Source organism: Vicugna pacos, chromosome 1 (genome assembly GCF_048564905.1).
Source record: "Vicugna pacos chromosome 1, VicPac4, whole genome shotgun sequence".
NCBI classification, from domain to species: domain Eukaryota; kingdom Metazoa; phylum Chordata; class Mammalia; order Artiodactyla; family Camelidae; genus Vicugna; species Vicugna pacos.
The window spans coordinates 61277674-61302223 of NC_132987.1; the positions used below are offsets into that span (position 1 = coordinate 61277674).

The 24550-nt window shown below is 45.0% G+C and overlaps 1 protein-coding gene and 1 long non-coding RNA gene across 2 annotated transcripts in view; one reads left to right on the forward strand and one right to left on the reverse strand.

The window, feature by feature from the left end:
* The window catches only part of LOC116282632 (uncharacterized), an 85398-nt gene extending 63269 nt beyond the window's left edge, over positions 1-22129 (forward strand). Inside the window, exons 11-13 of the long non-coding RNA XR_012073608.1 lie at positions 20737-20930; positions 21764-21867; positions 22006-22129. This is a non-coding gene — a long non-coding RNA (uncharacterized lncRNA). The remainder of the gene's footprint in view (positions 1-20736; positions 20931-21763; positions 21868-22005) is intronic.
* XXYLT1 (xyloside xylosyltransferase 1) overlaps positions 21176-24550 on the reverse strand; it is a 161900-nt gene continuing 158525 nt past the window's right edge. The window contains exon 4 of the mRNA XM_031681459.2: positions 21176-23421. Within this exon, the coding sequence (XP_031537319.2) occupies positions 23025-23421 (397 nt within the window). The 3' untranslated portion in view covers positions 21176-23024. The remainder of the gene's footprint in view (positions 23422-24550) is intronic.

A 24550-nucleotide genomic window follows, 5' to 3' on the forward strand; every position in this document is an offset into this window, starting at 1 on the left:
CTCCCCACTCTCAGGCTTCCCTAGTTCATTATCCGGAAAACAAACTTCCTGCCAGTCTCCTGCCAGGTTGGGGAAAGGGTACCCATCGGTGGGAATCTGAGCAAAGACTACCTCTCCTTACATAGATTTTCAAAATCCCCTCCCTGTCGTCAGCCCCCATTCCCCTGGGCTCACTCCCACCTTTCCTATCTCATGCCCCCCCCCACCTCCTGCTCCTGTGCTTGCAGGGTAGACCAGCTCCCTTCCTGCTGGTACCCTCTACCTTCTGGCATTTTAGACTAGAGCTTTCTCTTCTCTGCTGATCATTTCTTGTTTCCCTGTCTGCTTCCCATCTTCATGTGTTGTGGTTTCAGGTTACAGATACCTCCTCCCTTCATCAGTCTTGGGGTTTTATTTCAGGATTTTGTTTTATATTGGAGGTGATTTTCAAGAAGAGAAGGAGGGTGCAATACGTCCTCACTTACCCATCCTGAAACCATAAATCTGACCCTCAGACTGATAGCCCATAATCAGCCTCTCCCATGAATTCCAACAGTATATTTGAGATCTATACTTGGCTGTTTTAATAAACATCTCATCTTTATCATCAACAAGACATGATTTCTTCCTCTCCCCTTTAAAAAAAAACTGCTTCTAAGTCTTTATCTTTTTTTTAAAAACATTTTTTATTGATTTATAATCATTTTACAGTGTGTCAAATTCCAGTGTTCAGCACAATTTTTCAGTCATACATGAACATATATACATTGTCCCATTTTTTTCTCTGTGAGCTACCATAAGATTTTGTATATATTTCCCTGTGCTACACAGTATAATCTTGTTTATCTATTCTACAGTTTTGAAATTCCTTCTATCCCTTCCCACCCGCCGCCCCCTTGGCAACCACAAGTTTGTATTCTATGTCTATGAGTCTATTTCTGTTTTGAATTTACGCTTTGTTTTTTGTTGTTTGTTTGTTTTTGTTTTTGTTTTTTAGATTCCACATATGAGCGATCTCATATGGCATTTTTCTTTCTCTTTCTGGCTTACTTCACTTAGAATGACATTCTCCAGGAGCATCCATGTTGCTGCAAATGGCATTATGTTGTCGGTTTTTATGGCTGAGTAGTATTCCATTGTATAAATATACCACATCTTCTTTATCCAGTCACCTGTTGATGGACATCTAGGCTGTTTCCATGTTTTGGCTATTGTAAATAGTGCTGCTATGAACATTGGGGTGCAGGTGTCTAAGTCTTTATCTTAAAGGCAGCATTCACCAAATTGCTTGAGCCAAAACACACACAAGAAAGCCTTAATCCCCCTCTTTTGCTTGTTTATTTGTTTACTTTTTTGTTTTCTGTCTTTTCTCATTAGGCAGTAAGGTCCATGAGGCATCAAGACCACGTCTGTCTTGATCACTACTGTATCTCTAGTGCCTAGAACAGTGTTTGATACACAGTAGGAACCAAATAAAGACTTGCTGGATGACAGAATAGTTGGGAGCCAGGGGTCCTTTGCTATAGTATTGGTACTACCACTTTCAAGCTAGGCAAGCTTAAGCAAATAACTTGAGCTCCCTGAGCCTCAGTTTACCCTACATGTACCATGGAGATAATAGTCCCTTGCATTTCCATCTTTGGGGGGCGGAGGGAGGCGGGGGTGGTTGGCACACTGCTGTAAGCTCAGTGAGGTTGTAAAAGTGAAGACCCTCTGTAAGCGCCTGTTTCTGAACCGTAAGTCCTCAGAGCTCCCGCAGAGATGCTCCCACCTGCATACTTCCCCTCCCGCTCCCACGTATCCCAAGAGTAACTGGAAGTGAAAGGAAAGCTGGGAAGGGATGAGGGTAACTGGGTTTAATACCCTTATTTCAGAGAGAAAGGCCCCACTGCTCTTTGTGCAGCAAGAAGCATCGGGGAGGTGTCTCTAGGGAGCTGAACACCCCCAAGCCAGGGCCGGCAGGGCTCCTGTGCCGGCACCAGCGCTGGCCAGGCAGTGCGCTGTGGGCTGAGCCCGGAGAGGGCTTCAACCAACCTGGTGTCACCCTGTGACCAAGGACTTCATGGATTACACTCACTCAGTTGTAGCCCAGAGCATCAGTAGTGTTTATTGATAACATCTTTTTTTTTCTTTCTTTTTTTTTTTTCTTTTTAAGAAAAATCACTGCAAGCACCTTTTGGCACTGGTAACAGTTATCCTGGTTGGGTCAAGATGGTTCCTTCTCCATTTTGCTAAGATTATTTATCTTTTTTTTAAATGTTGGCTGTATTGTTTTTTTAAGGATTAGTCTTTTCTAGTGCTTCTTTGATTAAGCCCCATCCCTTCTCAGGGTTTCAGCCCATATGTGTGGTTTGATCTGGGATCTGACCAGCACATGGGCAAGAGCCACAAGTCAAATCCCTGCGGCAGCATGAGTTTCCGTCCAGCTCCTTTTTACAACCTTCCAGGCCAGGTCCAGCCTGATGTCCTTTTCCAGAGCCATCTCTCTCCTCTCTGGGTCTCTGCCTGTGGGATGCTCGGTGTGGCCTATAGCACTACTCAGAGGGAACTGAGATCACCACATGGGGAGAGGGAGAGGGACAGCGATGAGAGTATGGAAGGGATTTTCACATCATCGTGGTCCTAGAGTCTTTAAAGAGGAGGCTCCTTCCTAGAAGTAGGACCTGAAAATGCTCAGATGCAGAGAGAAAATGCTTCTCAGTCGAGTTAGTGATGGAGAAAAGGGCAGAGAATGGGCTTGGAAATCTAGAATCCCAGGGTTCTCAGGGATGTGTAGGTCAGGCCGTGCGAGCTCCCAACTTGCTCAAATTTCATCTCGAGGTTGCACAGCCTCTGCTGGCATGCCTCCAGTGATGCACAGCTCACTACTTCTCTAAGTATCTCTTTCTCACTCGGCCTGTGCTTCAAGATCATCCCTCTCGGTCCCACTGAGCAGGGCTAATGGAACGTTGAGGGCATCCTCCACCCACATACTGGGAGTTTTATGGGCACCACTGTCACATCCCAGGAATTCATTAAGCCTGATGAAAGGACCAATGTGAGAACACTAAATGGGGACACAGAGGGAGCTTTCCCACCATGAGTGTTGACTTCTGGGCCTCCACCCATCTCCCCCAATTCGGTGCTCATGCCGCGTCCTCCCAGTTGTCCAGCGCTCTCCCATCCACTCCTCCTTTGGCCCTACTGGGATTCTGTGACCTGGGCAACTCTGGGCCTCTCTTCACTCTTCCCTCTTGCTCCCCAAATCCACTGGTGCCATTTCTCTTCTCTCCTCACTTAATCTTACAATCAAACAACCCAGATTGAGTGAGCAACCACCTCATGCAGGCACTGTGTCAGGTGCTGGGGGCACAAGGACGCCAGGGTTCCTGCCTTTGAGGAGTGCACAGGAGATAGGCAGGTGGTAAGACTGAAGAGGCTGCAAGGTGACAGTAGTGTCTGTGCAACAAACCCTTTGGTCCCACATGACCCAGTCTCTACCTTTTGTGGCATCCAACAGCAGGTAGTCCAGCAGCCAGAATTAAATACCAGAGCAAGGTCAATCTGTGTTTGTGTTTCTTGAAAAAGGGTAAAGGTGATCCCATTCGTAAACCCTGCCACCAGTGTCACCGTCTCTTATACTTTCTGCAAAACTCCTCTTACGTCTCTCCACGCCCTCAATGCTCTGGAACCCTCACTCGTGACTCTTGTCTTAAAATAGGCCCTAGCAGTTCTCTCTCCAGGCCTCACAGCCTCCTGCCAATGCCCCCTTGGACTTCCGCTTCCCTTTGCAGGCCGGGCCACGGGCTATAGGATGCTGCTCGTCAAAGGCCCAGCAGCTCCATGTTCCTGGGCCTCCTCCATGCCTGCCGCTCAGGAGACAGAGCCCGTCGCTCAGTGTGGTTGCTTTCTCTTACAGGAAACCCCCGACACATGAAATTCTCCACATTGTTGCAAAGGGGTGCTTCAGTGTCATGGGTGACAGAGGAGGGACATCTAACCCCAGATGGGGGTTCAGAGAAGGCTTCCTGCAGCCCTGAGCTGAGCCTTTGTGAAGGAGCAGGAGGTGGGAAAGAAGAAAGGGAGCGAGGAGCAGGGAGGGTGCTCTGGACAGAGCCACCTTTGCTACCAAGTGGCCACAACCACAGGTTTCAGAACCACCCCCTCCCATGATGAATAGGTCAAGAGCAGTTCCCCAGACCCCACTTGCCTCACTCAGACTGCCTGGGGGCCTCCCCCATCCCCTTGATGACTGTCTAGAACACGAGGATGCCAGTTTGGATTTTATTTTTATTTTTTGATTGAAGTAGATTTACAATATTGTGTTAGTTTCAGGTATACAGCAAAGTGATTCCGTTATATCTATGTATATTTTTTCAGATTATTTTCCATTATAAGTTATAAGATTGAATATAGTTTCCTGTATATATACAGTAAATTCATGTTATGTGTCTATCTTACATATAGTGTTAATACCATACTCCTAATTTATCCCTTCATCTCCCTTTCCACATTGGTAACCATAAGTTTTCTGTCTGTGAGTCTGCTTCTAATTTGTATATAGATTCAAATTATATATATTTTTTCAGATTCCACATATAAATGATATTTCTTTCTCTGTCTGACTTAATTCACTTAGTGTGATATTCTGTAGGTCCATCCATGTTGCTGCAAATGACAATATTTTATTCTTTTTATGGCTGAGTAATACTCCATTGCATATGTATATCACATCTTCTTGAGCCAGTCATCTGTGGATGGGCACTTGGGTTGTTTCCATGTCTTGGCTATTGTAAATAGTGTTGCTGTGAACATTGGGGTGCATGTATCTTTTTAAATTAGAGTTTTTGTCTTTGCCAGATATATGCCCAGGAGTAGGATTGCTGGATTATATGGTAGTTCTATTTTTGGCTTTTTAAGGAACCTCCGTACTATTTTCCATAGTGGCTGCACCAACGTACATTCCCACCAACAGTGTACGAAGGTTCCCTTGTCTTCACACCCTCTCCAGCATTTATTATTTATAGACTTTTTCATGACAGACATTCTGACTGGTGTGAGGTTATACCTCATTGTGGTTTTGGTTTGCATTTCTCTAATTAGCGATGTTGAGCATCTTTTCATGTGCCTGTTGGCCATCTGCATGTCTTCTTTGGAGAAGTGTCTATTTAGGCCTTCTGCCTACGTTTTGATTGGGTTTGTGGATTTTTGGTATTGAGTTGTATGAGCTGTTTGTATATTTCATATATTAACCCTTTGTCAGTCGCATCATTTGCAAATATTTTCTCCCATTCTGCAGGTGGTCTTTTCGTTTTGTTGATGGTTTTCTTTGCTGTGCAAAAGCTTTTACATTTGATTAGGTCCCATTTGTTTATTTTTGCTTTTAGTTCTTTTGCACACTGATCTAAAAAAACATGCTACAATTTATGTTTGAGAATGTTTTGCCTGTGTTCTCTTCCAGTAGTTTATGGTGTCGTGTTTTATATTTGTGTCTTTAAACCTTTTTGAGTTTATTTTTATGTATGTTGTGAGGGACTGTTCTAACTTCATTGGTTTACATAAAGCTGTCCAACTTTCCCAACACCAATTACTGAAGAGATTGTCTTTTCTTCATTGTATATTCTTGCTTTGATGTAGATGAATTGACTGTAGGTGTGTGGGTTTATTTCTGGGCTCTCTATGCTGTTCCATTGATCTATGTGTCTGTTTCGTACCAATACAATGTTTTTTTGATTACAGTAGCTTTGTAGTCTTGTCTGAAGTCTGGGAGGGTTATACCTTGTGCTTTGTGCTTTTTTCTCAGGGTTGCCTTGGCAATTATGGGTCCTTTCTGGTTCCATATAAATTTTAGGACTACTTGTTCTAATTCTGTGAAAAATGTCTTGGGTATTTTGATAGGGATTGCATTAACACTATAGATTGCTTTGGGTAGTATGGCCATTTTAACAATATTAATTCTTGCAATCCAAGAATATGGGATATATTTCCATTTCTTTGGATCATCCTCAATTTCCTTTATCGATATTTCATAGTTTTCAGCAGATAGGTCTGTAGTTTATTCCTAGGTATTATTGGGTTTTGACATGATTTTAAATTTTTTTTAAAGTTTCTCTTTCTGATATTTTATGGCTAATGTAAAGAAATTCCACAGATTTATGTATATTAATCTTGTACTCTGCTACCTTAATGAATTCATTTATTGGTTCCAATAGTTTTTGTGTGAAGTCTTTAGGATTCTCTCTGTATAGAGTATCTGCAAATGGTAATAGTTTTATCTCTTCCCTTTCTATTTGGATACCTTTTATTTTTTGTCTGATGACTTTGTCTAGGACTTGCAGTATTGTGTTGAATAGAAGTGGTAAGAGTGGGCATCCTTGTCTTGTTTCTGAATTTAGCAGGAGGGCCTTTCAGCTTTTCACCATTGAGTATTATGTTGGCTGTGGATTTGTCAGAAATGGCTTTTATTATGTTGAGATATGTTCCATATAAACCCTCTTTGGTGAGAGTTTTTATCATGAATGGATGTTAAATTTTATCAAATGCTTTTGCTGTGTCTATTGAGATGATCATGTGGCTTTTGCCTTTCCTTTTGTTGATGGGCTGTATCACATTAACTGATTTGTGGACTTGGTTTGCTAATATTTTGTTGAGGATTTTTGCATCTATATTCATCAAAGATATTGGTCTGTAATTTTCTTTTTTTGTAGTGTCTCTGTCTGGTTTTGTATCAGGGTGATGGTAGCTCCATAGAGTAAATTTGGAAATACTCCCTTCTCTTCTATCTTCTGGAAGAATTTGAGAAGGATAGGTATAAGTTCTTTGTATGTTTGGTAGAATTCCTCAGTGAAGCCATTGAGTCCTGGACTTTTGTTTGCAGGAAGTGTTTTTATTATGGATTTTATTTCACTTTTAGTGATCAGTCTGTTCAAATGATCTATTTCTTCTTGACTCAATTTTGGCAGACTGTATGTTTCTAGAAACTTGCCCATTTCTTCTAGGTTGTCCAGTTTGTTGGCATATAACCTTTCTTAGTATTCTCTTATGATTTTTTGTATGAGCTTGGCTAGAGTTTTGTTGATTTTATTTATATATTTTTTTAAAAGTTCTTGGTTTTTACAAATTTTGAACTCCCAGTCTGAACTCCCCTCCCCCTTGGCAACCACAAGTTTGTATTCTATGTCTATGAGTCTGTTTCTGTTTTGTATTTTTCCTTCTCTTTCTGGCTTACTTCGCTTAGAATGACATTCTCCAGGGACATCCATGTTGCTGCAAATGGTTTTATGCTGTCATTTTTTATGGCTGAATAGTATTCCATTGTATAAATATACCACATCTTCTTTATCCAGTCATCTGTCGATGGACATTTAGCCATGTCTTGGCTATTGTAAATAGTGCTGCTATGAACACTGGGGTGCAGGTGTCATTTTGAAATAGGGTTCCTTCTGGATATATGCCCAGGAGTAGGATTCCTGGGTCATGTGGTAAGTCTATTCCTAGTCTTTTGAGGAATCTCTATACTGTTTTCCACAGTGGCTGCATTTCTACCAGCTGTGTAGGAGGATTCCCTTTTCTCCACAGCCTCTCCAGCATTTGTCATTTGTGGACTTTTGAATGATGGCCATTCTGACTGGTGTGAGGTGATACCTCATTGTAGGTTTGAGTAGATACTGACAGGCATATGCAGAATAGATAAACAAGATTATACTAAACAAGATTATACTGTATAACACAGGGAAATATACAAGATCTTGTGGTAGCTCACAGCGAAAAAAAATGTGGCAATGAATATATGTATGTTCATGTATAACTGAAAAATTGTGCTCTATACTGGAATTTCACACAACATTGTAAAATGACTATAACTCAATAAAAAGATGTTAAAAAAATCAGTAAAAGAAACACAGATGGTGGTAAGTGAAGGCATAAAATAAGACGTATATAGTCATGGGAGGAAGTTCTTTTAACTGGGTTGTCAGAACATAAATTTCTGATTTTTGACTTTTGAGCTGTGAATTGAAGAGAACAAACAAGCTAGCAGTGTAGAGATTGTCATTTATTCACCAGTAGATTTATTAACTATCAAATATAAATTTCCATGATTTTTTCATAACTTGATTATAAACGTCATATTAGAAGATGTTCTACCATCAAGGATTAGGGAATCTCCTACACTGTTGGTGAGAATGTAAATTGGTGCAGCCAATATGGAGGACAGTATGGAGACTCCTCAAAAAAACTAAAAATAGACTTAACCATAAGATCTAGCAATCCCACTCCTGGGTATATATCTTGAGGAAACTGTAATTTGAAAAGACATATGTACCCCAATGTTCACAGCAGCACTATTTACAATAGCCAAGACATGGAAACAACATAAATGTCTATCAACAGATCACTGGATAAAGAAGATGTATATATACATGATGGAATACTACTCAGCCATAAAAAGAATAAAATAATACCATTTGCAGCAACATGGATGAACCTGAAGATTGTCAGTCTAAGTGAAGTAAGTCAGAAAGAGAAAGAAAAATACCATATGATATTGCTTATAAGTGGAATCTAAAACAAAAAAAAGATGCAAATTTTTATACGAAACAGAAACAGACTCAGACATAGATAACAAACTTATGGTTACCAAGGGGTAAAGTAGATAGGAAGGGATAAATTGGGAATTCGAAATTTGTGCCTCTTGGGGAGTGATGGAAGTGTTAGCTATTTTGATTGTGGTGGTAGTTTCATTGATGTATACATCTATCAAACTTCATCACATTGTACATCTCAAATATGTGTAGTTTACTGTATGGGAAACATAACATAATAAAGGTGTTAAAATTTTTTTTCAAGTTCTTGGTTTTATTCATCTTTTCTATTTTTAAATGTCTTTTATTTATTTCCTCTCTGATTTATTATTTCCTTGCTTCTGCTGACTTTGGGTTTGGTTTATTCTTTTCTAATTCTTTTAGGTGGTAAGTTAGATTTTTCATTTGAGATTTTTCTTATTTCTTATTTCTTGTATCACTATGAACTTCCTTCTTAGAACTGCTTTTGCTGCCTTTCATAGATTTTGTAAAGTTGTGTTTTTATTTTCATTTGGCTCAAGGTATTTTCTGATTTCATCTTTGATTCCATCGATGTTTTAATAGCATGCTGTTTAGTCTCCCTGTGATCATTTTTCCCCATTTTTCTTTCTGTGGTTGATTTCTAGTTTCATCCCTTTGTAGTCAGAAAAGATGCTTGAATTAATATTTATCCCCTTGAACTTTTTGATACTTTTCTTTGTAGTATGTGGTCAATCCTAGAGAATATTCCATGTGTGCTTGAAAATAATGTGTATTCTTGGTTTCTTGGATGCAGTGTCCTACAGATACAATTAGGCCCAACTATTCTACTATGTCATTTATGATCTCTGCTACCTTATTGAGTTTCTGTGTGGAGGATCTTTCTCTTAAAGGGGTATTAGTTTCCAGATATAATTGTCAATTTCTCCATTTTCTGTCAATTTCTCCTTTCATGTCTGTTTATATTTGTTTTATGTATTAAGAGGCTCCTATATTGAGTGCATATGTTAACAAGTGTAATATCATCTTCTTGTATTGGTCCCAGTATCATTATATGGCATCCTTCTTTGTCTTTCTTTATGGGCTTTGTTTTAAAGTCTATTTTGTCTGGTATAAGTATTGCTACCTGAGCTTTCTCGTCATTTCCATTTGCATGAAAGATCTATTTCCATCTCCTCACTTTTCAATCTGTGTGTCTTTTGCCCTAATGTGGATCTCTTGTAGGCTGCATATTGAAGGTTCTTGGTTTTTTTGTCCAATCTGCCACTCTGTTCTTTGAGGCACGTAGTCCATTGACATTTAAAGTTATTGTTGATAAGTACGTATGTATTGCCATTTTAAGCCTTGTTTTCCAGTTGATTTTGTAACTCTTCTCTGTTCATTTCTTTTGTTTTTCCTTTTGTCGTTTGATGGTTTTCTTTTGTATTATGCTTGAGTTCTTTTCTTTTTTTTTAATCTATTGTATTTTTTTAATAGACTTTATTCTTTTAGAGCAGTTTCAGGTTCACAAGAGAATTGAGCAGAAAATAGAGTTCACACATAGCCCTCCCCACCCACGTGTATATACTCCCCTACCCTCAGCATCCCTCATCAGTGTGGCATATTTGGTACAATCAATGAACTAACATGGGCACATTATTATCAACCAAAGTCCATAGTTTACATTAGGGTTCACTCTTGATGTTGTACATTATGTGGGTTTTGACAAATGCATAATGACATGTAGCCACCACTGTAGTATCATACAGAATAACTTCATTGCCCTAAAAATCCCTTGTGCTCCATCTATTCATTACCCCTTCCCTCCCTCTCCCCAAAACCCTGAAACCACAGTCTTTTTATTGTTTCTGTAGCTGTGCCTTTTCCAGAATGTCATTTGGTTGGAATCGTACAGTTTATAGCCTTTTCAGACTGACTTCTTTCATTTAGTAATGTCTTTTAAGTTTCTTCTATGTCTTTCATGGCTTGATAGATCTTTTTTTTTTTTACTGCATATATATTTTCTAATTTACATATATGTACTGTTCATTGTTTCTAAGAAAGTTTAGAGCTTTAGCTTTTTAAACTTAGATAGTTATCAAAGGAATAAAGCCAAACACAAAATAAGAATTAACTCAAAAAGATACATACACCCTGCTATTAACAGCAACATTATTTGTAATTGCCAAGATATGGAAGCATCCTAAGTGCACATCAATAGTTGAATAGATAATGGAGATGCAGTGTGTGTGTGTGTGTGTGCACGTGTGTATATTATATATATAAATATATAAACCAAATGGAATACAACTCACCCATAAAAAAGAAGGATATTTTGCCATTTGCAGCCCTTCATTCACTTTTCTTCACTTCAAAAACCAGAATTTTATAACTGGCAGAGACATTTCCATTACATCAAAAACAACAAAATACCTAGAAATAAACTTAACCAAGGAGGTTACCTATACTCTGAAAACTGAAATGACATAAAGAAATAGACAGATTTCTTTGCTCTTGGATTGGAAGAATCAACACTTATCAAAATGGCCACGTTACCCAAAGCAATCCATAGATCCAACGCAACCCCCGTCAAAATATTCATGACATTCTTCACAGAACTAGAACAAACAATTCCAAATGCATAAGGAACCACAGAAGACTCTGAACAGCCAAAGCAATCTTTTGTAGGTCTCTTTTTTTTTTCTTTCTTCTTCTTTTTTTTTTCTTCTCTTTTCTTATGGATTGATGACTAGAGAAGGTCCTTTAACATTTGTTGTAAAGTTGGTTTGGTGGTGCTGAAATCTTTTAGCTTTCGTTTATCTATGAAGCTTTTGATTTTTCCATCAAGTCGGAATGAGAGCCTTGCTAGATATTCTTGGTTTTAAGTTTCCCCCTTGCGTCACTTTAAATATATCGTGCCACTCCCTTCTGGCATATAGAGTTTCTGCTGAAAAGTCAGCTGATAACCTTATGGGAGTTCCTTTGTATGTCATTTGTTGCTTTTCTCTTGCTAATTTTAATATTTTCTCCTTATCCTTAATTGTTGTCAATTTGATGACTGTGTGCCTTGGTGTGTTCCTCTTTGGGTTGGTTCTATCTGGTACTCTCTGTGCTTCTAGGACTTGGGTGACTGTTTCCTTTCCAAGTTGGGAAAGTTTTTGGTTATTATCTCTCCAAAAATTTCTCAGGTCCTTTCTCTCTCCTCTTTCTGGGACCCCTATAATGCGAATATTAGAGTGCTTCGTGTTGTCCCAGAGTTCTGTTAAACTATCCTCATTCCTTTTTATTCTTTTTTCTGTTCTGCAGTAGTTATTCCACTAATCTGTCTTCTAGCTCACTGATCCATTCTTCTGCCTCACTTAGTCTATTCTTGGTTCCTTCTAGTTTAGTTTTCATTTCAGTGGTTTTATTCTTCAACTCTGTTTAGGTATTCTTTATGTATTCCAACTCTTTGCTAAAAACTTCACTCTGTGCATCTGTACTCCTTTAGTTCTCTGAACATCTTGGCCATCCATCATTACTTTAAACTTTTTCTCAGATAAATTGCCTATCTCCTCATCACTTATTTCTTCTTCTGGGATTTTATCTTGTGCTTTGGCCTGGTAGATATTCCTTTGCCGCCTCATATTGTCTATCTTTCTATGTGTTTGTGCATTCCTTCCACAGACTTTGGAATTATTGTTTTCTTATTTCTAGTATCTGCTTCTGGTGGATGAGGCTGGACTAGAGGCTTATGCAGGTTTCCTGGCAGGAGGAGCCAGTGCCTGCCCACTGCTGGGAGAAGTTTGGTCCTGAACCTCTGGTGGGTAGGGCCATGTCTAGAGGCCTTTGTGGCTTAGGAAGTCTGCCGATGGGTGGGCTGTGTTCTCACCCTGTATGTTGTTTGGCCTGAGGCTTCCCTACAGGCTATTGGGTGGGGCTGGGTCTTGGTGCTAATGATCCAATCAAGATGTCAGCCTCTAGGAAAGCTCATGTAGATTAGCACTCCCAGAATGTCCGCCACCAGCTTTTATGTCCCCTGAGTGAGCTGAACTCCCTATGGTATGTTTTTGTGTTTGCTCTGGTTTTCAAATATATCTACTTGCTTTAAACTGATAGTCATACAAGTTCAAAGACATTCTAGAAGAGATACATTTTTACTCCCCTCCCCCACATTTTGTGATTTTGATGTCCTATTTTGCATTTTCATGCTAACTCATGTTAATGTGTTAATTTCATGTTAATTGTAGTTATAGTCATTTTTATCAAATTTTTTTTATTGTTTTTTAATCCATGTACTGGATCATTTAAGTGATCTTAAATTCTTTTATATATTTGCCTTTCCTATTGTGATTTTTCCCTTCCTATGGATTCTGGCTTCTTTTAAATTTGAGAACTTTCAATATTTCTTTTAGCGTAGATTTAGTATTGCTGTATTCTTTAGTTTTTACTTGTCTGAGAAATTCTTTCTCTCTCCTATTCTAAATGATAGTCTTGCTGGGTAGAGTATCCTAGTTGGAGCTTTTCTTCTTTTAGGATTTTTGAATATGTCATACCACTCCCTTCTGGCCTGCAAAGCTTTTGTGGAGAATTCAGCTGATAGCTTTATGAGAGCTTCCTTGTAACTGACTCTTTGTTTTTCTCTTGCTGCTTTTAGAATCCTCTCTTTAACTTTTGCCATTTAAATTATAGTGTATCTTAAGTGTTGGTCTGTTTGAGTTGATCTTGTTTGGCACCTTCTCTGCTTCCTGTATCTGGATATCTGTTTCCTTCTTTAGGTTTGCAAAGTTTTCAGCCATAATTTCTTCCAACACATTTTCGATCCCCTTTTCTCTTTCTTCTTCTGGGACCTATTTGTAGGTTGGCATACTTTATATTATCCCATAGCTCTCAAATGTCACACTTTTCTTTTGGTCTTTCTGTCTGCTCTTCTGATTGGGTAATTTCTATTAATCTGCTTTCCTGGTCCCTTAATTTTTCTTCTGCCTAAATATAAATATAAACTAAATATAGTTTGCTATGTATTGCTTTTAGGTTGATTTTTACTCAGCAACTGAGTTATCTAAGTTTGATTGGTTCCTCTTTATAGTTTCTAGTTCCTTGTTAGCATGATCTGCATTTCCATAGATCATCTTTCTTAATTCCTTTAAGCATTTTTATTATCTCCTTTTTGACCTCTAGTAGACTGGTGAGGTCTCTTTTGTTACTTGTTCTTTTAGGGCATTTCTCTTGTTCTTTTAATTGGAAGCATTTCCTCTGCTTTTTCAATTTACTTAACTTTTTCTGTGTCTGTGAATTGAGCAGAAACAGTTGTCTAGAGTGGTTCTGAAGTGATGTTTTCATGTGGGAACATCCCTGTGAAGACTGGATGAGTCCCATATTTTTGTTGCAAGCAGTGTTTTTGGTATGGATGCCAGCCATATCTTTCCTCAGAGTTTACTGGCCATTATCCCCTTGGTAGGGGTGTGACTGGTGTTGTGGTGACCAGAGCCTGCACTGGATGCTGGACAGGGCCCCATCTTTGTCCCATGCTGTCACAGTCCTGTCAGAGGCTCCCAGGTGGTGGAGCAGAAGCCTGAGGTTCAGGTTTGAGAAGGCTCTGTTGCACTTGACTATGTGCTGTGTCCCAAAGGAGGTGACCACTGAAGCAAGTGAGGCCCATGTGGTCACAGCAAACCTATGCACTGCTTGTGTAAATGTCCACAGTTCTGCCCGGAAGCATTCCAAGGTCATGTCCCTTTCTCCATGTGTTTGTCCCAGACCTCGTACTAGGCTGTGGTGTGTAGCAGGCTGGTCCTGGGGGCTGGGTCACTTTGGCTTCAGGAATTGAGGTGGTTGTGCTGCTGCCCAGGACCGGGGCTGCCACTGTTGCAGGCCTCTCCCAGGACCTGTCCGTCCCATATCCAGCTCCTGGCTGCAGTGCTGGGTGGGCAGAGTATGTTCCTTCCCAGGGGCTGTCTGCCCTAGACGTGTGTTTCTGTGGTGCCACCAGGTGTGTGTACCAACAGAGTCTGCCCAGCCGGACCCACCCCCGTGATGCCCATGCTGCTAGGGGGCTCCGACTTTCATCCTGGATCGTACCCTAGGCTCGTCTCTGTGCAGCTAAATGGAGTCCTCTCCCAGGGCCCGTCCATCGGATATTCAATGTCTAGCAGCTGCATATCCTGCAGCCCTGCCTCACGTGCGTTTTGGACTGGGAAGTGCAGCAAGGCTGCGGCTGTCCACACCGGTCTCTCTCCACCCTGACTCTTAGCCACACGTGCGCACTCCTCACGAGCAGAGTCCAGGCCCCTCCAGCCCTTCTGTCTGTCCCAGCAGGCAAAGGGGCTCCCCAGGGTGAGGGCCTGTCTGTGTGGACCTTCTCTCCTCTACAGATCCCTCCCCGGGGTTCTGGTCCCTTCCTGATGCCCTGTTTTTTTTTCCTACCTTGTTACATGGAGATCTTGCAGCATTGCTTGTATAAGAGATCTTCTGCCAGCTTCCAGTAGGTTTTCCGTGAGGATTGTTCCATGTGTAGATGTATTCTTGATGTGTTTCTGGGGGGATATGAGCTCCACATCCTCCTCTTGACCATCTTGATCCCCTCTCCCTAACTTGGATTTTAAGTGTTCATTTCCAGCTAGGCCTTGAATTATAGGCTTTGGTCCAATTCCTTTCTGTTACCAAGGAGGCAAGTGAGGTCAAGAGATGGGATGTAACTTTCTCTGGGTCACACAGCAAGTCGATGGCAATAGCAGGGCAAGGATGAGAGTCCTAGCCGTCCACGTCCCACCCAGGCCCTGGACAGAACAGACTCCCCAGCTCAAACTTATCCACAGAGCTCAGGGAATTCCCTCATTCCCAGAAAGTGAGAGCTCCCTGTATTTATCATAGTAATAGCCACCACGAGTTGGATCTTGAGTCTGTGGGTTGGGACCACAGTCGGTGATACTTATCTTGTTTAGTCCTCACAATGGCCAGCAGATGCATATGATTGGGAGGCTCAGAGAGGTCGAGTATGTTCCTCAAGGCCACACAGCCATGCTCTCTCACCAGGGGTTAGGTGTCTTGTCACATCCTCCAGGACACATCCCTTACCTCCAGCCTGGATCCTTGGGTACCCATCCAGGTGCACCCGTGGCCCCCTCTCAGGGCACTTACCCATGGCCAGGAGACTACCTAACTGTGAGAACTTCTTCTAGAGTGGGGACTGTACAGAATTCCTCTGTCCTTTCCCTACAGTGAGCAGGAGGCAACCCCAGCAGAGGCTCATAACTTTGACATCATCCCTGGTGAGGGCAGATGCTCCCTGGGTTTAGTGGGGTTCTTGACCTTTGGAGAGCACCTCACCTGTCTGCCTCACCTCCCTTTCCCTGACGCGTGGCATCCCTCCAGCCTGTCCTTGTGCCCTGGGCCACACATAGATCCTGGAATTGCACTGGGTTCTTTCAGGGATCCAGGTCTGCAAGGACGGGACAGCAGATAAGGCCTTGCTCCCTTCAGACGGCAGATAACTTTCCCTGCTGTTGCCGGTGAGGCTGGCCTGGCACCGTGGGGCCTGCTGGGCTGTAGCATCAGGGTAGTGTCACCATGGAGAGGTAGCAGCTGCACTGGGACCCAGGGCGTGGGCTCCTGATCAGGGAGGGGGGCCAGGAAACCTGGAAGAAGGCAGAGCTGAAGCAGGAAATGCCCCCAGCTGAAGGACTTTGAGAGAGAGAGCGAAGAGTAGTTCTGAGGAAAGCCAAGGAGGAAGATGCAGGAGGAAGGACAGCTGGGCTGCAGGGCCAGGGCTGCCGGGGTGGATATTCAGGTGTGCTGCTCAGAGCCCCCGGGGCCACCTGTGCCCAGTGACTGGACAGGAGAGGGCTGAAGGCCCCACTGCCAGGCTCCAGCTCAGGCTTCTCCACAAGGCCACCCCAGCTCCAGAGCTCTGTGTGGGACTGGCTGAGACCTTTGTCATGACGCCTCAGAGCTCAGTGCCTCCATGCCTGGTCCTGCTCCCCTCCGCTCCCACAGAACCTTCCCCAGGAAGCCTCTGCACATCAATCTCCCCCTCGGAGCCTGCTTCCTCGGGGCAGCAGAAGCCCTGTAAAGAGGTGGGGAGAATGTGGGGTCATGGTGTACAGTGGTTTGGGCACCGGGTGAGATGCTGGGAGCCCCAGCTGGGAAGTTTCAATGCATAGGGGGTCCTGGGGGCCCCTGGGGAAGGAGGCTGGGCCAGGGAGGGCAGGTCAGGGAAGGCAGGTGGGAGAGGAGGGGCCACAAAGGCCCCCAGAGAGATGCGAGAGGGGAGAAGGGTTGTCATGGGATTCCTGGATTAGAGAGGAGGTTAGTGTTCCTGAAAGGTGGGACAAGATGAGATGGACTCAAGTTTACCACGAAGCTGCCTGTCTGTGACTGTGAACAAGGACTTAAATTTTTCAAAGCATGTATTCACTTAGCCTGGAAAATTATCGACATCCCTGCCGCATTCTAGCTTAGACCGTTACTAACGGTAGAGGATTACCTGTGTCTCTGACAGCAGGCCTTTAAGCACAGAAATTCTACGTGCGTCTAGTGGGAATTCTTAGCCTGGCTTCGTGCTTCGGGTAAAGGCATTCTGTGCTTTGGGAAGTGCCAGACCCAGGCTGGATGAGGGTTAGAGGGTCAGAGCTGTCGGAGGTATGAGAGAGGAGGCCTTCCTGAGAGAGGGCAGCATGCTGTAATGGGGGAACTCCAGGTCCTACCTGGGGGCTGCTTGGGTGTGGGGCCAAATGGCCAGGACATGCCCCTGGGCAGGACTTGGGCTGGTCACAGAGCTTGTGAAAGTGTCATGTGGTGCTGGGGACAGGCTGGGTACAAGGGAGCGAGGTATGTCCAGGGCCTGGAAAGTACTATTCTGTGGGTGAGCTCACCTAATACTCACAGCCGAATGGGAGGGCGGCGAGGCCAGGAGCCAGCTGGACTCTTCGCGGTTTACGGAGGTGCCCTGCTGGCCGAGGTCAAGGTCATACCACTCACATAGAGCAGCTCTAACCCTGGTCACACGTGTGTGGATGCGTAGACACGTGAAGATGAGCACAGGCAGGCGAAGGAGGTGAGGGCTCTTGCAGGTGAGAGTGGGGGAGTGGTGGCCGTTCTGGGAGCGATCTGTACCATTCAGAAATTTAAGAGTCGGCAAATCTTATGATCCAGCAGTTGTGTTCCTGAATCTACAACACAGAGAAATTCTAACCATGTGCACAAGGACCCAGGACAAGGATGCTCATAGCAGGCAGGGTCATTTGTATGGGGTAGGGAGTGAGTCAGTGGGTGGGAGGGGAGGTGTGTCCATCCAGGCAGGTGAGGGTGGCTGAGCCGTGGTGGGAGCAGCAAACCACGGGGCTGGGTGGCAGTGGGTGTGCGCGTGATAGCAGGGCTGGGTCTTCCTAGCACAGTGCCGATTAAAAAAAAAAATGAGAATTTGAGTGACCAAAGTTAAAAACACACATATCCAAAACAATACAAAATTTTGCAAGAATACAGATACGCAGTGGGTGGATGAGGATGATTGTCTATTGTGGGGACTGGGGTAGATGTAGTGATAAACAGGAATAAGTAAGAACTAAGAGAGGGAGCTTACAGGTGGCAGTGGGGAGGCTGGGTCACAGGCTGAGGAACTCAGCCTCTGCTGAGGTTCCACAGACTGGTGAGAATGAAGCAGAGGGAAATGCTGGACTTCCTGGCTTCATCTGCATCCTGCCCCAGCCCAGATACCCAGGGGACGACCCACTCCCCTCTCCCCTGGCCCTACTCTGTGCAGCACCGGGGGACACACAGAGGGATGGTTTCTGCCCTCGAGGTGCCCACCAGCCAGTACAGATGGTGAGGCCAGTGTGCAAATAACCATGTGGGAGGGGAGCACACAGCTGGCAGTTCCGCTTTGCTAATGGGAGGTGTGCGAGGCAGGGGACACTAGAGCACTCCCTCCCATGCGGAGGATCAGGGGAGAAGGTTGTGTCTTGGGTGCCATGCTCATGGGTTGGGACTTCATCCTAAGAGTGGCTGGGAGTCATCAAAGGGTGAGCAGGACCAGAGGCCAGCCCCCGAGCCCTGTTCAGCCGGGAGTCCTCAAGAGGAGGAGGGCCTGCCATGGAGACAGGGGTATGAGGGAGGCAGGACCCACCAGCCTCAGTGATGGAACAGTGCTGGAGAAAGGGTGGAGCCCCGAGCTGAGCCTGGGCTCCTCTCTGCAGGCCTGGAGGCTGCTCAGAGCACCGTAGGAGCAAGAAAGAATTGATAGCACCTTGCTTTGTCCAGACAGCCCCAGCTTCCAGCTGTCTGCAAAGCCCCGCTTTGTCCAGAAACACCCGTCTCCATGCTTCCATGGTCCTGCTCAGGCCAGTGCACAGGGAGCAGGGCTCAGGGAAGGACTGGAACAAATCCTATCAGGGCAGCAGGGATGGAGAGGGCAGCAGGGATGGAGAGGGCAGCTGGCCTCTAAGGCTCTGAGCATGTGTGGCACTCAGTGAGGCTGCAGTATCCCCATGGGGTGGACATGTCTCCCTCAGAATGGGGGTACCCCTTGAGATACCCTGAGAGCCAAGCCAGACCCAGTTGGAGAAGCCTTCACCCCAGAAGGGTATTTGATCTTTGCCAACATCTCAGGGAGGGGCTGGCCGGTCCACTCAATGTGTCCTGCAGGGCACCTCCCCTGGGCTCCCTGGTAAGGAGACTCAAGGCTCAGTCTTTCTCAGGGTGAGACCCATGGGGCTGTCTGTCTATAGAGCAGCTCTGCCTGGGAGGCCCTTTGGGAACTGGTCACATAAGCTGAAAACTCAGACGAGAGTTAGCTAAATCTGTGGGCTATAAGCAGAGGGCCTCATGGAAGGCAGTTGTTTCTCTCTGAATTTTAAATATCACCCCCATCCAGCTTGTCTGTACCCCTCACTTTCCCTATCCAGGTTGGCGGGGGCCAGTGGCAGGGGGCAGGAGTGTGCTACAGTACATTTCAAGTGAGTTTCAGTTTGAATGGTCATAAATTCCAAGTTGGTGAGTTGAGGTCTGGAGGGTCTGCATTTGATTTGGACTCCCCGCCACATGCGTGTGTGAACCCCAGTGGATGCACAGGTATGTCGTTCCCAACAGGGCCGGGGCAGGGCGCTGCTTAACCCCTTGTTCTCACAGATGAAGAAACACACCCAGGCCTCTGCAGAATGGTGTGGCCACCCAAAATCTCAGCCTACAAGCAAATGTCTGGTCATCCAGTGGGTTTAGGGATGACATTTAATGTGCCTTAAGTGGCTGTCATTTTATTATTTTAAAGGAGTGTTTTAAGTAGTAACTCTAAGGACTATGTATTACTTCTCAGCTTACCGAGCCCTTACACATCTTTCCTTCCAAAAACACTGCTTTGAAGGAGTTCTCATTACCTGTGCCCAGAAATGACAAAAGAGGTGACCTTGCTTGTCCAAGATTGCCCAGGTGGTGAGGACAGAACATGGACTCCAAGCCAGGCCGGTCTCAGGTGTGAGGTTTTCTCTACTGCACCGTCCTACTTGCTCAGAAACCTCCTCTGGTCCTGCCAAACTCCACATTCAGCCCAACCTCGGGGCCTCTGTGCTATCAGTCAGGTGGTCTTAGGATGAGCAGAGGTTTGGCCTTTGGTTTGAGCAGGTGCCGAATCACGGCTGCACTAGGTCCCTTGGCCCGTGAGCCCCTGGCGCACCTGAGGTTGGGCCCACTGAACCAGCATGTCACTCTGGCTTGATGAGATGTTAAGGACAGAGCTGCTTGGTTTGTGTTTAACACATACACAAAAATAAATCTCTTCAACAAGCCTGCGAGCCTTCCAAAGGCCATTATCATCTGTGTACACATAAAAGATGATGGTATCAGAAAGGAAAGCAGAGTCTGGAGATGCTATTATGAAGTCCTTTTTATTTGGAGAACTAGGGCAGCCATAGGGACAGTTGAAAACCCACAGCCTACTTTACCGAGATTGTTTTCTTATGGATGATGGTAACCATGGCCAAGTGGGAGCTGTAAAGTGGCCAGGACGGTACTTGCCTGTAACTAGGGGGAAGTAGATGGCTAGAATTTTATAGCATTTATGGTTTATCTTTATTATTAAAAGTAGCTTTCACTATGGAAAATAAAGGAGTAAATACAGATGAGGATTACAGAGCAGCTTAATCCTGCTACCCAAAAGGTTTCTCTCTTCAGACTGCCAGTCATACGTATAGGCATATGCACTCCTCACCAGGCTTCAAAATTAAACACGGCACAATTAATTATGTTTTCATTGCATTGATTGTAACAGGATCCCAGCCAGGAACCAGCCTCCCAAGACTTGTCAAAAAGCTGCTCGCGGTAAAGCACGGCTGCACAGATGGCTCTGTTGGTCTGGCTGGGCTTCCTGTTTTGGCTATTTTGCAGTTCACCATGGAGTTAGCTGTAAGGTCAAGGCGACATGAGACAGAGAAGTGGGGAGCTCCGGAGTAGGTGATCTGAAAGGTAAACGAGACTTTGGCTTTTGCCCATTTTGATCAGTTTACTGCTCTTGCCTTGCAATTTACACAACACACCGATCGCTATAGAAATACTTTAACTATTGAAATTATTGCAGGAAAAATGTCTTCTGTTGAGTTGAAAATGCTCTAGTGTTTCACTCACTTTTTCCCCATTAAAAAGTTGATTTTTTAATGTGGTGTTTGAAACACGTGATTTTCTAGGAGTTGAACTAATGAAACACAACAGAACAGGTTCTCTCTTTATATATTTACATACACACATACATATATATGTAATTTAAAAAATAAAATGAGGATCATACTATACATATAACTTTGTGTTTTGCCTTCTTAATAGCACACAATATGCATTTTCCAAGGTATTATTTTTCAAAAATATTTTTAATGCCTAAGGTATTCCATTATATATACATAACACATTATCTACTCCCATATTCAACATTTAAAGTGGCTCCTAATTTTTTTCTTATAAAAAAAGATAAACATTGACTGTCCACATCTCGTCATTTTTCTTACCAAAAATTTTTGACTCCAAATTACCTTCATGAGGATCAGTGATAGTGTGTGCTATCACACACGTAGTGCCCAGCACGCAGGTGGTAATTGGTAGCTATAAATGGGAAATCAAGAACCTAAGAGAACAGACCAGTTCTGTCGGAGGTGAGAGGAGAGACATGTGCTGTTTTAACAGGGTATGCTATAACTGGCCAGTTAGGAGTAAGCTGGATGAGAAGGGATGAGGTGGCTGTTTTTGCTTCCAGAAGCAGACGGGCCTGCCAGTAGCTAGAATGAAACGATTCTCTATTTTGAACCCAGTACAACACTGCTAGCCGCCCCTTCGGATGTGCTCCTCCTGAGGCCGGCTGTGAACACACTTACTCTGAACCACGCTGATGACGCTCTTGCCTCAGAACCTTCAGGTAGTAGAAAGCTGTAATCAGAGGGAAAACACGTAAATCATTGTGTTCTCAAAGATTATTTATTAACTCTTCTCACTTATGGTGGAAAAAAGTTAAATGAAATTGAAATGAGATGAAAATTCAACGTTTCTTCCCCAGGGACCTCAACTGGTTGTACAAAATGAACCAGCAGGGGCTGCATGTGTGCAGCTCACTCACAAGCAGGAGCGCTCACTAAAAGCAGAAATCAAGAAACGACAGCCTAACGTCTTCTCAGGTATGGGGTTTGACCTGGTGCAACAAGAACATCACAAGGAGGAGTCTTCTAAATAGAGACGAGGATGCTTGTAAGTCTAAGAATGATGCCTCTTCCAAGCTGCACGGCTGTGCACGGCCGGGCTCCTCTTTGGAATGAGCCTTCCTAGTCCAGACAATGCCATCGCCTGTCCTTGGGGATGGACAGTCTCTGTTCTTTGATGGAGGATTTGACTTCTGAGCAGAGTCTGGTCACCTGGAGCTGGCTCAGATGACTAAGGGAGGATGAGGTTCTGTGATGATGTTGGGAGATAAAAGCTATGAAGGCAAAAATAATGGGACCGGTTTTTCCATGTGGGCCACAGTTGGTGCTGAAGGCACCCCAAAGAGGTGGTGACTTTACACTTGCGCCCAGTGACGCGCGCGTCGTGGGAGTAGGCACACAGCCCCCTCGGGGCGCAGCGGAAGGCCGGCCTTCGTTTGGATGCTTCAGTTCTGGGAATGGTTTTTAAAACCCTGACTCACACATTTAGAGCTCACTGGGAGCAACGGCAGGACTGTTTGTTCTGTCTCACCTATCGATTTAAAACAAATTTATATTTGGTCCAAGGTTTCCATTCTTTGGGGGCTGAAGCCAAGTGGCACCATTTTTTCCTTCCTTCTTTTCACATGCTTGCTTCCTCGCCCACCAGAGGTCTGCGTGTTTGTCGTTCATGACGGCTGGAGGCAAAAGGTCCCAAGCACCAGCAGTGTGCAGGCCGGTGGTCACTGGGGCCACAGGGCAGTGACCTGAGGTGGGGGAGCTGCAGCACCGGACCCCAGGGACATCTCTCTAGGGCACCTCTGAGGTCAGACACTGCCGCGGGGCCTGTCCCAGAGGTGCCCTAGATCCGTTCCCAGACCCCAGGCCAGGTGAGAGGGACTTAGGCCTCTGGGATAGGGGTGTTGCAGTTCCCATGGTAGATCTTGACGTGGCCCTCACACCGGAAGTAGGCCTCAAAGACATCACTGTAGCCGTGGTCCCTCCACCAGGTGCACAGCTGCCGGTTCCAGGTACAGTCCAGCACGTGGAAGAGCTCGGGGTGCTCCATGCCGATCATGGTGAAGAAGTCCTGGTCCCCGAGGTGCCCCCGGAAGCGGTACTTGTTGGCCAGCTGCTGCACCTGCGCCGGCTCCAGCAGGCGGCCGTAGAGTGGGGACTGGCGCATGGCCTCCAGGTTGAGCAGCATCACCCCGCTGTTGAAGCCAGGGAGCCCTTCGGGGGGAGGACCCCCAACTCGGGTCTTGGGGTTCTCATGGCGGAACTGCCAGAATGTGTGCCTGGAAAGGGGAAAGGACAGATTTAGCCCGGGGTGTATGTGGGGCACAGTTTGCCAGTCCTGGTTCCCTGGGTCTTTACAACCACTCTGAGAGGAGGTACTGTTTTCACCCCAGGTTTACAGCTACAAAAACTGAGAGGTTCTGAGGTTCAGAATCTTATCACACTGCCAGCAAGAGGCAGAGCCGGGACCTGGATCCAGGCCTCCTGCTCTTCCCACCACACTCGGCTTCCTCAGGATGACATACATCATTGTCCGCATGGCTCGCGTTGTACAGACTTAGAACACCCGTCCCATAGAGTGTGGTACCTGTGCTTCCTAAGTGGCCACATGTCACCCACGCCCAAGGACACTGGTGCACAGGGAGGTGCAGGGACTTCCCCAAAGTCACAACCAGCCCAAGCCAGCATCAGGCCCCAGTGTCTACTTCTGAAGATTGCAACAAGGTAGGTGGAACTTTCCACCCTCTTGTCTTTGATCTTGAAAAGGAGAGAGAAAAGTGGGGAAGCAATTCTGAATGGTGAGCAGGGAAAGACACAGGCAGAAACAAAATCTTCTTCTGCTTTAGAACAAGCCTCATCATTAAGACCCTATGCCTAGCATTTCTGAAGGTGGGGTAGGGGCTGGAGGCTTGAAACCCCTCAGGAAACACCCATGGGTGAGGGCGCAAAGCAGATGTGGGAGAGGGAGGTGGAATTATGGCTATTTGAGAGAGAAGGTCAGCTCAATTTCAAGTTCTCTTGGCAGATTTAGAAATCTGATCCAGGTCCACAGCTCACAGGATGTTAGAGCCGGGGGCCCCTTCTAGGTCCTCTAACCAAGTGCTTCCATTTGGAGAAGGGAGGGCAGATCAGAAACCTCCCAGTGAGTGACATGGTTAGAGCGCTAGCCACTCTGTTCTCCAGCCTCCTTAACATCAAGCTCCTGCAAGAGGTGGGCACAGGAGGGAGCCGAGAGTGCCCCAGGCCCCACCCCCAGTCACAGCAGAGAAGCCTGTGACGTGGAGTTAAGTCAGAGGGCCCTTTGTCAGGCGGAAGAGCAGGGGTGGGCTGGGGCGTGTTCTGCATCAAACTCCAACCCACCTACTTTACCAGCTTCGCCCCTTCCCTAGATTGTAGCGTGGGGAATGC